Raw genomic sequence first — 13,152 nt, 5'->3', positions numbered from 1 at the left:
TACATTTAGCATCAAAACATCTTGTCTTTTCCCACAAAAAGAATCATTCTGACATGAAATGGATTGTTTGGCTCCTTCTTTGGTTCTCCTTTAGTCTCTCCATTCTTAGAATCAGCTGTTGGAGCCAAAACTAATTTAAATTATAAACTGTTGCCAGCCTGCATTTGGTGCCATGAACAGCTGCATTTCTCTCAGCACTTTCAGTCTTATTTCCAGACCAACTCCTCAGGCCAGACCCTCTTAAACCTTTTCAACTCCCTGAGCCAAATTGAGTAAATCTAGTATTTCCATGGGATTTATGCTCAATAAAACAGACTAGAACTGTTTTCACAAGCCAGGACATCCAGTCCCACTACTAATATAGACTCCAAACCCATACTACTGCTAAAGTCCATGTGTGAAAGGTTGGTATATTTGTTTTCTTTAAGTGACAGTTCTTACAGCTTAAGGATATTCTGTGTTAAAAAAGGGGAGTAGCTTCAACATCGAACTTAGCTTAACTTCTGTTACTTTCTTCCATTTGATTTCTGTTATTATTCAAATGCAAAATCCCAAAGTGTCTAGTTATAGGACAAGCATTGTTGATGGCTTTACTTTCTGGATCCAGCTCAGTTTTCCTGAATTGTGACCTCCTCTCCCTAATAAATTATCTTAAGACCTCTTTCTTTCACTGAAACTGTAGCTGAGATAAATTATTGTCACAACTGTGTTGGTGGGTTGTTATAAGAATCTAATTTGAATTAAGTAGGAACACTAAGTGTAAATGAAACCAGACATGCCAAAGAATCTCTGTCTAATTTTAGACCATGTACTGCATTGCTGTCATTACAATGACCTTCAAGCAACTTTGCTATGGTTCCTGTAGCAGCTAATTGTCAGTTGTCTGTTATGTGCTGCTAGCAAATGCACATATGGCAGTTATATTCAGCCAAATGAAAATTTCAGGCCAAAGAAACTAACTGAAAAAGGAAACATATTTTCCACTGAGTTTCATGTGATGTTTGTTCAGTGTGAAGACATTTCATATAAAAGTGCAAATGGACTTATCGCCACTTTTAACAGGATATGAAAGTATTGCATTTTCTCTGTGCCCCACTTTTGCATGTTTAAAGCTTGATTAAAAACGACTGACAAAGTAATTTCTCCTCAATAACCGGACTTGACATCAACAGCAGCAAATACGCAGTAAAAAGCTTCATGGCGATACATTTAAAGAGAGGTTTTATTGTTACTGTAAAACAACGGTCTGAGAGTGAAATATGGGCTTTGATATAAACACCTGAAAATTGCATATACAGATCAGTGTGTACGTTTTGATCCACGCACACATCCCCAGTCCCTTCACCAAGTCTTTGACCTCAACATATTATCGCACAGATTCAAATCTTTTAAACAGATCACAGGTTTATATTGGCCAACAAGATTACTCTTCTTTTCTTTTTTTTTTTTTTTTTTTTTTTTTTTTTTTTTTTTTTAAATCGACTCAGGGCTTGTGTTTACAGAGTTGAGTGCTGATCCAGGATCAATAAGAAGACCTCTGACTATTGCTGTGTATAAATACAAGGGTTGCCTTTAGACTTGAGGCGGTCTAAAGAGGATTTAGCATAAAATCATTGTGAGTTTGACGGTAACACTAACTACGTTTGGGCGTCCTGTCAACTTGGTATGCTGGAAATGTCCGACATAACAAGTTGACCACCAGACAGTTGTTCCTTAACAGCTGACCAAGTGGTGGACCAATGGTAAACTGGGCAACTGGCAAATAATGTACTGGATTATTATAATATATTGGGTCTTTAAATGTGGACTTTGAACGTGACGGCCCCTCAAATAGGACACAGCTCGTGTTATACATAACAGCGAGTCCAAATCAGCACACTGACAACTATCTAAATCCACTCCCTGAACCATTAAAATACTATACATTTATACAGAATTATCACCTCAGTTTCTCCCTGCAATATCCAACATTGATTTTTATATGACTAACTTACCGTTAAATTTCAATAGCTCATTAAGTAAGTGCAGTGCTTAGCGTTTTGAGCTCCAGCACATTTGCGTGTTTCAGGCCAATTTAAAAAGCTTTGGCCTGTTGACTTGGCGCAAGACAGTGAGGCAAAAACAAAAGAAAATCAGGAGTGGGCCGCCCCACTGTGCCCTAATCTGCACTTGACAATGTAAGGCTATAATGCCTTCCAAATGACCACTTCACAACCACACTATAATTGTAATCATTAATATCCAGCGTTGAATTTAAAAGATATTTAAGTCTCTCAAAGTCCTTTTGAGCTTATTGCCGTCCTCTGTTAGGGCCAGCCTCGCCCCTTCTGTGGTGATGTCACTTCCTCTGACATCTTTTCCTTTGTTCTCTCTTCTTCTCTCGCTGTCTCAAAGGTCTTTCTCCTGCTGTCAGTCTCTCTCCCTGTCTCTCTCCTCCTCTAGAGGATGGGTCTGTCTGTGCTCCCACATTCGCACCGCTCCGTCCCACTGTGGAGAAACAAAGGAGGATGAGGTGAGGGATCAGAGCTAAAATGCAGCTGGCTTCCCACAGTAGCTCTGATTTGAAGTTCACAATTTTTCTGTGACTTTTCTAAACTTAGTTAGACTGTCTCAATTACTTAAAATAGTTATTTCTTCTGGATTTATTACAGGTGAATTCTGTAACTTATTTTAGTTTCACATTAAAACTTTCACCAAGGTTAAACTTCCTGACTTTGCGCCACTATTCAGGCACTTTGCTCTGGGTAGAACCTCACTTATTTTCCGGCTGAAAATTCCTTTTCTCCATTGTTTTACTTTCATCCATTGAAATCATCAACAAAATGAATTAAGTAGTGGATGAACAAATTTTGCACCAGCTGACTCATATAAACAGAAGGCTTTTATTTAATCTTCTGCACTAGATGTTAAAAAAAGATTGTTTTAAGGCAAGCAAAGAGCTGGCCACTTCATACGGGCCTTTTGCTAGCACATCTTTTTTGGACACTGAATGGAAGGGTAAAGTATTTTGCATTAGCCATGTATCTACATCAATAGTTTGAATTTACTAAACTGGTCAAGAAGACAATGTCGCAAGAGCATCTCAGTACACCCTGCCAACTTTGTTGCAATAACTTTCAACAACAACTTATGTTTTTCTGCAGTAGAGGGCGACAACATTAGGAAACTTTTTCAGATTTCAGATTTAATGTTTTTTCCAGTAAATAGTCTGGTTTTCTCTTCAGCTGAGAGAGAAACTGCTAAAAAGTACAATTTAATGCAATATACATTAGAAACACGATATAACATGCACTCATATTTCTGTAAATGGTCCATTTGATTCTCTGAACAAACATCAAATTCTCTTCCATCGCTTAATTCCATGGTATTCCAACACTGTCTGGTTTAATTCTCCTCAATAAAAACATTTTTACAGTTTTTTTACAGTGCTTTCTTTCGATTTAATGTAATATTTGTGATCACAAGCTTTTACACATCCAACTGAACAGCACTCACAGAGCTGCTGATGATGTTGTCCTCGTACGGGTGCCAACTGACGTCCCTCACACACGCGTCATGGCCTGACAGTCTGGAGACCACGGCGCCCGTCAGGACGTCATAAACTGGACAGAAACACAAAGAATTCAACTTGTAGTGTATATCATGTCCTTTTAAACACTCTCATACACATCAGAACTGCATTGATTTTCCATGCAAAAATGACTACACAAAGAGTTAGACTGGGTTAACTGGTGGGAAATAACACGACTACTCATTGCAGACACACAGGGGCACATGGTGACACTCACTGATGATTTTGCCAGTGGAGCAGCCAGAGTAGATGAATCGCTGTCCAGTGCTGAACTCTGGAGAGAAACGGCAGCGGATGAGCGTGTGCAGAACGCCGTGACCACGGTAGGTCATCACTGAGGTGTCGCCCGTCAGCTTATGTCTCTTCAGGGCTGAGAGAGACAACAGGTAAATATTTTCAGAAATCACCTTTAAGATTTTTAATAAAATGTTTGCCCTCCCCCACCCAATCACACCCATGTTTCACCTTTCTGTCATTGGCCCTCTCTCTTTTCTTTTATAATGTCATTTCATCTTCTCCTCCTCTGTTCTTCCTCCATGTGACCTCTCCTCCTCTTGTCCTCTAACATCCCTTCTCCTCTCCTCCTGACTTATTCACTAGCACTAGCTCCCTCTCCCCTCCCTCTCACCTCTCTGGGGAACCTGCTGCCAGCGGTAATCCCAGTTTTGTTGGGTGACAGCCAGGCGGGAAGCTGCCAACCCCTCTTTGGGCGAGAACTTCCTGACGTCCCAGAGCTTGATGGACTGGTCCTTTGAGTTGCTGATCAAGTAGCGTGCGTCACCCTGGCAGAGTCAGGACACAGGTGAGGAGGACCACATTTTTAAATGAAAACAAAACAAACCTCAGGGTTAGACCAATATATTGGGCTAATAATGGCATTTAATGAATTAACTTCCAACCAATCATCAGTCAAATCGAACTACCCACAATGATTTGGGGAACATGTCATTGACAGAATGATAAAATACCAGCAGCATTCCTCTCTTCGCCCCCCACCTTGCTGTGGATGAAGGTGATGCCGTCTCGGTGGCCGGCCAGCTGTCCGACAGGCTGCGGTCTGTCCTCCCGCAGTGTCCGTCTGTCCCACACCTTGCACAGCGCGTCGTCGCTGCCAGAGAAGAGCAGCTGGGACGAGCTGTCGGCGAACGCCACCGCATTCACGTCGTCCTCGTGGGCATCAATCTGACAAACAGAGACGCAAAAGAAAGAGAGTCAGTGTTTCTGTGCGGAGGGTGTGCAAGCCAGTGAGCGCGTGTGTAAGATTGTGTGATTTCCTTTGTGAGAGACGGAATGCAATATACTGTACATGCTTCTGTGAAAGTGTCTTTGTCTGTGTGCTTGTGCATGTCTGTGTGTGTGTACGTTAATGCTGTGACAGAGAAAAAATAAGGATGAAAAGTGTAGAACATAGTAGGATAAGTAAGCTAGCCCATAAAAATAACAGCTTCACTTCCACAGCCTGACAGAGCTGATAGCATGGCTGTAAACTCTTAGTCTTGTTCTGTTATTGTCAACAAATCCTATGAAAAGACCAAAACCAACAAAGGGTTAGTCCCACTCTCAATACTCTCTTATTGTCTATGGCTTTCAGCCCCCAAGCCATTTTTCCCCAATCTCGGAACCCATTGGCTATTGTCTGACAACGATTTAGCCTCTGGGGGCAACGGCTAATGTTTTGGGGCTTCCGGTGTAGCCAACGGATATCCGGATAATGGATATCCAGGCCAAGACTTCCTCTTCTGTGCGCTGGTCATTGTTTACACTCCGATTAGCAATCTTGGAACCCAACGGCTATCGTCTGACAATGATAAAAAACTATCTCTAGGGTTCTGAGATTGATAAAAAGCTAAATCGTCATCTGACGATAGCCGATGGGTTCAGAGATTGCATTTTGGCCAATGTGTTCTGCCTCTTTTGCTCTCCACGAGAACCGTTTACCTGCATGCAACCAAAGACCGCTCCAATGTGATTGGTCAATACTACTCGGACTACAAACGGAAACCAGAACGCTTCCGATACCAAAATCTTGTCCCTTGCCTACAGATTCTGCATTCATAGGCAGATATCTGTTTATAGAGATCAATTTGGCCCTACTGAACACATGAATCTTTAACAGGGCAAAAATATATACTTTCATTTTTAAAAGGCAAAATAATTCCCTAAAACAGCTGGGCACTGTAGTTTTTAGCAAACATTACTCAAGCAAAAGTAAATAGAGCATTTGTTGGGGACTATTTTCACCCACCACTTTGGTGCTCTAGTGAGTATTTACAGCAGCAGAACTGTGTATGTGGGATCAACTCAAAATAAACTACAGTGCCAAAGACTACTGTAATAAAGGAACATGTCACCCAGTCTACTTTCATGGCTCATTGGTGTGTTTTTAGTAGTTTGTGGACAACAGGGGATCACAGGCACTACATGTTAGTAGGATCGGTTTATTGTTGGTTTTGGCGTTTTCATGGGATTTGTTAACAATAAACAAAATACAGACCGCCACCAGACTTATCCTTTAAGTGAAAAAATAGCACAAATGGACAAAGGAACAAGTTCAAGCACAGACGCACAGACACTGACGCAAAGGTAATGGGAGGGACAGAATGAAAAAGAGCATAAGACAGTAGTGAAACAGATGGTAGAGGCCAGCTACTGACTTCTATGCAGAGGGGGGTTGTGGGAGGAGGGTTTAACCCACCTGTCCCACTGCAGGGTGCAGCTGGACTCTCTGCTGCTACAATATAGATGGCAGGGCGGCATAAAACTTTATGTGAGCTGGCACTATTTCAGGTCTGCTAATATGTGGCTCACCTTGATCGCAGGATGAGGCACAAACAGACAGAGGTGGACATGACTCAGAAATAGGTACATACGGGAAAGGAAGCAGGCACACAGGCAAAACCCAAGCAGCAAATGCACTCAGACACACTAACCTTCAATGTTCGTTTATTCTGCTCAAGATCAAAAACGTAAAGGCAGCCATCATTTGCTCTGAAAGGAGAGAGGAGAGAGACATTCTCATTCAAGGTCTAAATGTGACTGACTGAGCTGAACGGAGGTTGCTTTATATTAGATATAGGTGTCTTGTCTTTAGTAAGAAAAAGTCTATTCAAATGCCATGTCTGTCAGAAAAATAAGAGCTGCTTTAATTTATAGTTCTGAAAAAGACTTCAGTCCTTACTTCAACTCTGTCAGTCACTGCCTTGAAACATAAAAGCAAATTGTACTCACCCTCCAAGGATCTCATTGCCATCTGTGGACGCAGCCAGTGAGAACACACAGAACCTCCTCTCATCTGGACTACAAAGCACAACAGCACACACACACACAAGCAGGTTGACACTACAGCAATAGCACCATTATTGAATCACAACTACATTGTCTACTGTACAGCTTGATGAAGGCACGCATCACCTTAAACAATGCTATTGTTAGGAGTGCTGTGAGTTTAATGGAAGTGCTTTGTTGAATTAATGATCTCTCCAATTAACAAAGTAACACACACAGAGCGAGAGGATGGATGTTGAGGTGACAAGCTCTGACAGCATCATTCATCCAGGTGGTAATGAAGGGAGAGGAGGGCCGGCTGGTAGGAAATGATAGATTACCTGCTCCATAATGTTATAAGTTACTATGAGGGAAACACTAACTTGAGGTCCAGGGCGGTGTGGTTTTCACTGTCTCCATCTATACTGCATAAATGAACTGTGGGGAAGACACACAGAGATAGAGAACACATGAATAAAACAACATATTGTATGACAACGTATTGTGTAAACTGGTGGCAGAACACAACCATGTATTTACAGTCACGCTGCAAAAAAAAAAGCAACAATATGATATGCAGTGTTTTCTGAAGCTTTGTTCAATAAGCTGATCTGCTAGGCTACAATAAAATATATAAATCTACATCAGAAATCACTTCCTTGTCCACTAATTCACTTCTAATAGACACCCAGTAGTTTACTCTATAGTGAGCTGAAAATTGAGATTTCAGACATTTATGACTCAACATCACCATTGGGGTCATCGTTCACAGATGTTAGAGTCGCACAACAGTAACCTTTGCATCTATAAAATGTGATGCATTGCATTGTTAGCAGAAAGTAGACTGTAGTAGTCAGAAATTGACTCAAAGGAGTCAATGAGGTCTTGGCAGAGTTCAAGACTGCCTTATGTCCCAACATAGTTAACCCAGGATTTATTATTAGTATTTAGGACAATAAATTATCTAATTTGCAGAAATTTTCAAAAAGAAATTCAATTATTGAGAATATTTGGTTCATTCACATCAACTGCACGGTCAGATGTTTATTCAAATAACTGACCATTAATCTTTTTAGCTCTTGTTCATACATTTAGAACAATGGTTAAGGTGGCTCCAGAGAACCAAACTGAGATGCATATAATTGCATATCTGTGTCACTTATGATTTCTGTTGCATTGTTGCCGTTATTCCTTGAGACTTTTTTTTACGCACACTCTTCGATGTAGAGGGTTGGATTCATTTGATCATGTATCACCATTTGGATTGATTGGTTGTTGAACTGATGTGGTGTTTGTGTGTGTAGGGGCCAAGTGAAGTGTGGTGCAATTTGTTAGTAATGAGAACACAATCCAAACTAACGTATGGGTGGAGGGAGATAGATTGTAATATAGAGCATGTTTTCTGAATTGGTACAAACATTTAAATAAGGCATATTGCGACATATAGATCAAATAACTACGACATGCTAAGGTAAAGTTACAGGGACTACAGTCAGATTTCTTTTGCTGCCACTGAACATCAGTAAAATTCACTAATGGATAACATAGATGGTTCTTGGGGGATCACTAACTGTCCAAGCCATGACTCTTGTAAACAAAACACTAGACTAATTAGCATCACTGACTGATTGCATCACACTGTATCTTACACATCCCCTAGCCTTACTGTAGTCAGACCAGCTGGAGTAGAGCACATGATTTGTGTCAGGGGTGAAGCAGACGTCCAGCACGCTCCAGCCCACATCACGAGCCTTCACTGTTCGTCGTAGGTGAAAGCGCCCTCTGGTGGTGTCGTACAAGCGGATGTTCTGGTCTGCAGCGAGCAACAGAAATTTTTTTTTATCAAATAATGGGTGGCTGTAATCAAATGACGGGGAAAGTGGTGGTGCCGTCTGGGTAAGACCCGTTGTACCTTGCCTGTATTGTTTCCTTAGTAAACAGAAGTTCAATTTAAAAATAAGTCACAAATCAGTTCAAACTTAACGAACATGAATGAATATGACATGGTGCTACTAGATTTGGTGTTCTCTAATAATTTTTTGTTTGTTTTACGCAAATTTGATGTCTGATAGTTGGGGTTTGCATCAATAGATGTTAAACAAGGAATTCAAAAGTGAACAATACTTGTCTGTGACTGACCACATTCTGTATATGGCACTACACAAATGGCCCTGATGACTTGTTGGTCTTATCAGCCTCAAACAAACACTAAGAATGATTATCGGATCTGATTCAGTTCCTTTGGGTCTCATGTTGGATCTCGGTTTATTTACCTTGGCATGCAGAGAGGAACATGTTGCCATCCTCGCTGTACACTCCACAGAAAGCTTTCTGCTGGTATGTATCCTTGTGGGATACATAGTTTGGCAGAAAACTGCAAAGGAACAAGGGTCAATATCATTTAACAGACAACAGCATGGGTCCTCTTGTAAACATCATGTCTGGTGTATTGTAGATTTTCACAAAAAAATATACAGCAATCAGTCACATGAAATACAACAAAAGTTCATGCTTAATCGAAAGTGTTTTTAATGTGCCACTAATTGATTCTTATTCTTTCTCTGTGTCACATTTGTTGAGAAATATTGCAAATATGTAGAATTTAAACAACACTTACTGTGTGCGGATACGAGTGCACTCTCCATGGGAAAAACTGGAGCCTCTACATCTGCCATGTTCCCTCTAAAAAGCAAAGAAAACGTCAAACTGGTTAACATCTATTGGGAATTAAACTGACTGACACAAATAAGTGACTAAAATCATCTTAAATATTTTGACAAACTGAGTTGCAAATAATCTACATTAAAGTAGAGCTCTTAATTATTTCACATATTTCTCGTAAAAGTGTGAATGGAACTGATGAAAACTAATCATCATCTTGCTACATTCTTAGTGCTAGAAATTTGCCAATTTCATTCTAGTCTGGTCTCCGCTACCACTTTTACTGATTTTAGTTTGTATCTCTGCGGTCTGACCTCTGTTAGCATGTGGGTGAAACTTCGTCGGCCTTTCGGGGCAGAGGAGGCGTTAGCCAGCAGGATCTGAGTTCGGATCTCACTCTGGTCCACCTCGTGTGTGTCAGGTTGGGTGTCCACTAGAAAGATAACCCAAACAAAAAAAAAAAAAAAAACCCCAACAAGTATTGGTATTTAATTACTTGTTACATACAGTATATTCTGGTCCAACAGCCCTGCATATTTATGATAACACACTGTAATATTTCAATGACCATTAGATAAACTACACAAAAACATGTTTTTCTGATGTTTTCTGATATCAAATGATACTGGGGGGGGGTATAAGAAACACAGGAGTTGCTAACTGGGTTTAAAGAGCTTTAAAGATTATTTAAGTTGTTGTACATGTTTACTTAATGGCTAACAACATTTCAAAATATAGCAATGTCTTCCTTTTATACTGCTTACTTAATGTCTCTCACACAAATAACATTTATTTTGGATCTTAGTGAATACAAGACAATTGCATTACACAATTTACATCTTTAATTGAAGTCTTGCATATTACTGGAATGCATTCATCCTGTTTCTGCTACTGGGTATTGAGTGGATTCCAACTACACAGAATACAAACAGCCAGAAACACACTGTCCCAAAACACAGCAAGAGGTAGGAGTAGGAGGTTACCTGGTGGATTGTAGCGGTCTCCCAGCCGACCCTCCCAGGCTCCGTCGCTGTCCTCATCAGAGTCAGAGTATGACTGGACCAGCTGCAGGCCTGTGGCTCCACTGCCATGGACCAGTCTGACCTGGCCCCTGCACACACAAACACCACATCAGTTCAACAACCAATCAATCCAAATGGTGATACATGATCAAATGAATCCAACCATCTACATCGAAGAGTGCGCATAAAAAAGAATCTCAAGGAATAACGGGCAACAGTGGAACAGAAATCTAAATTTACTAATACTTGAAATATTCATTCAGAAAACAAAGTAGCCCAGCTGCAGCTCTATAGTCCAATGGTGAGACACCAGCCTGCACAAAGGCTACTGTGCTGTGGGTAAAGCTTGTCCTGTAATGTTTTTTCACTAAGCAGCTCCACTGTAACAGATGGGGGATCAGTGGCTCGCTCCAGGGTAGTTGAATGCTAACTGAAGTCAGAAACGAGAGTGCTACTTATTGACTTCAACTCTTCCAGATCCTGATACTTTCTAGGTCTGACTCCTGTGCTGTGTTATTACTAGAGGCCCCTGCCACTGTCATGGATCAGCTCCAAGTGCTGACAACAATTTTTTTTAGAAGTGGTTGTTTACAGAGGAATATTCAAAAATTTCCCAGCCACTTTAACGCATTCAAATCAAACTGGAATGGGGATGGGAAATTCCCAACCTCCACTTAGCTTTAGCAGCACTGGAATGTAATGTGATGTTTCAATTATTTCCTCCCTTGGCAGAGAGGTAAAAACACTGTTCTCTCTACTTTGTACCATTTGAAGAGGTTCTAATAAACTGACCAGATACACGTCACCTTCACAGCAGTTAAAGTAGATGTGACAAGTGTTTCTTCTTTTCTGTGTTTATGGTTACATATTTTAAATATCTACCATAAAAATTTCAATTATTTATAATCAATTCATGACGATCTGTACATTTCAAAAGATTTAAAGTGATGAATTGATGTTATGTACATGTTATGTGACCTCACCTGATCCTCACTCAAGATACTAATATATGCTAAGTGGCCAGAAAAATTAAAATTCCAGTACATTTATATAAGGTAATATACAGCATGGCTATTGTATTGCACTGCACTGAATCACACAGGTGTTTCTACTTTTCTGGTCAGCATTTCTTCTTCTGATTACCCGCTTTTGCCAACATGACTTGTTAGTATCTCTATCTATCCCTACAGGGATTGGCATTGACACAAAAATTGTCTGAGACAGTTGGATTATTTCTACTATGAATTGCAGCAATGTTGTAACTGAATCATTGTGACATTATCCACATTGATAAAAACAATATACCACAAAACAACAAACTGGGCCCAGAAGTGCAAAGAACACATGTTTTTTGTTGTGTTAATATCAGGGTCAGTATTTTAAACTCCCAATTCACCTCCTTAGTAGGTAAGCCAGCACTTCAGCTAAGTCAACGTCCTCCTCTGATGCTGGCTGTCTGTCTCCTTGCTGCCTGTCAGCCGTCCTGCGGCCTCGGCTGCTGCTGCTGCTGCTCTGGTTTGACTCTGCTACTTCAGACTGCTCAGCTGGGTTGCCACTGGAAGAGCCCCTTCCACCAGACATCCCAGAACTGGACTGAGAGCCCATAGACTGAAGAGGGCCTGACAGGGAGAATAAATAGAAATTAAATGACAGTTTTAGATTCACCTGGGGGAAGCCGGGTGAACACAAATACAGTGCGCCTGAGTTAAGAGACACAGAGGAATTGGGAAAACAGAAGTTGGGTAACAATGGCTGCAAAACACAGACCTGCATTAGCTAAACTGACATCAATTCTAGTTATTTGCTCAAGCCATTGTACTTCCACTTCTTCAAGCTACGTGTTCTGCAAAGAAATCGATCAGCATATTTGTAGTGCACGTTAGCCTATCATGATTAAGATGCAGAGAATGATTTTGTTGAGCTAACTAGCTAAAAAATGCTAACGAGTTAACGGTAACATTACCGTTTGACTGTCAAACGGTCTTCTTGACAGCTCGTCAGTCCAGCTCTTTGTCGTTTCGGTGCGAACTTAACAATTTGCCCGACGTCTTACTTCCGCAAGGTCTAACGTATAACGTTTATAACACAAAAAAAGGTGAAGGTTTGACAGCACATTGTTTGTTCAGTCGGCTAGCAAGGCCAGTTCGTGAATCGCCATGTTGTTTACAAAAGTGTGAAAAAACCCTGCGCGTGCCCCTGCACTTTCGCCGTCACGTGATGAGCACCGCTGTGGCTGCCAGCTCTACTGACCACGTACTGGCTACATATAGCAGCCAATAAAAAAAAAAAAAAAAAAAAAAAAATATATATATATATATATATATATATATATATATATATATATATATAACCCAGTATACTGTATATACAACGTGTACATGGTCCCGGACAAAAACGAAACTAAAACCAATGTACTCAGAGTAAAAGAAACTACAGGCAGAAACCAGTAAAACAGACACAAGATATAAAATATAGGATGTACAGCAAAATGTATAGTTTTATTTTCCTTAATTATCTTTATTTGTTCAATAAACATCTGTCCTGCTCATTGCTTTACTTGACAGTGTAAGAATATTGTGCTTGGTGTTCGTTTGACATTATGGATGGCTTACAAAATGAACCTACAGGGCACAA

The 13,152-nt window shown here is 40.5% G+C and overlaps 1 protein-coding gene across 1 annotated transcript; it reads right to left on the bottom strand.

Annotated features, from left to right (window-relative positions):
- Positions 1 to 1,204: 1,204 nt before the first annotated feature.
- dcaf11 (ddb1 and cul4 associated factor 11) lies at positions 1,205 to 12,754 on the bottom strand. The gene is made up of 15 exons (XM_044176966.1): positions 12,482 to 12,754; positions 11,915 to 12,137; positions 10,480 to 10,607; positions 9,811 to 9,929; positions 9,453 to 9,517; positions 9,109 to 9,209; positions 8,502 to 8,648; positions 7,219 to 7,273; positions 6,800 to 6,868; positions 6,502 to 6,559; positions 4,568 to 4,753; positions 4,200 to 4,353; positions 3,789 to 3,941; positions 3,496 to 3,602; positions 1,205 to 2,487 (listed from the first exon to the last, which is right to left on the bottom strand). The coding sequence occupies exons 2-15, from the start codon at positions 12,121 to 12,123 to the stop codon at positions 2,410 to 2,412; spliced, it is 1,629 nt and encodes a 542-aa protein (XP_044032901.1). The 5' UTR covers positions 12,124 to 12,137; positions 12,482 to 12,754; the 3' UTR covers positions 1,205 to 2,409.
- Positions 12,755 to 13,152: the final 398 nt, after the last annotated feature.

Source organism: Siniperca chuatsi, linkage group LG19 (genome assembly GCF_020085105.1).
Source record: "Siniperca chuatsi isolate FFG_IHB_CAS linkage group LG19, ASM2008510v1, whole genome shotgun sequence".
Lineage (NCBI taxonomy): Eukaryota > Metazoa > Chordata > Actinopteri > Centrarchiformes > Sinipercidae > Siniperca > Siniperca chuatsi.
This window is presented reverse-complemented; position numbering and strand designations above follow the sequence as displayed.

Bases quoted from the DNA above. Each gene is read 5' to 3' on its own strand.
- dcaf11 (XM_044176966.1), bottom strand. From the start codon at position 12,123: ATGGGCTCTCAGTCCAGTTCTGGGATGTCTGGTGGAAGGGGCTCTTCC. The intron at 4,354-4,567 runs GTGGGGGGCGAA...TGACTCTGCCAG, and splicing joins TCACCTTCATCCACAGCAAG to GGTGACGCACGCTACTTGAT. The intron at 2,488-3,495 runs GTGAGTGCTGTT...GTTTCTCCACAG, and splicing joins ACAACATCATCAGCAGCTCT to TGGGACGGAGCGGTGCGAAT.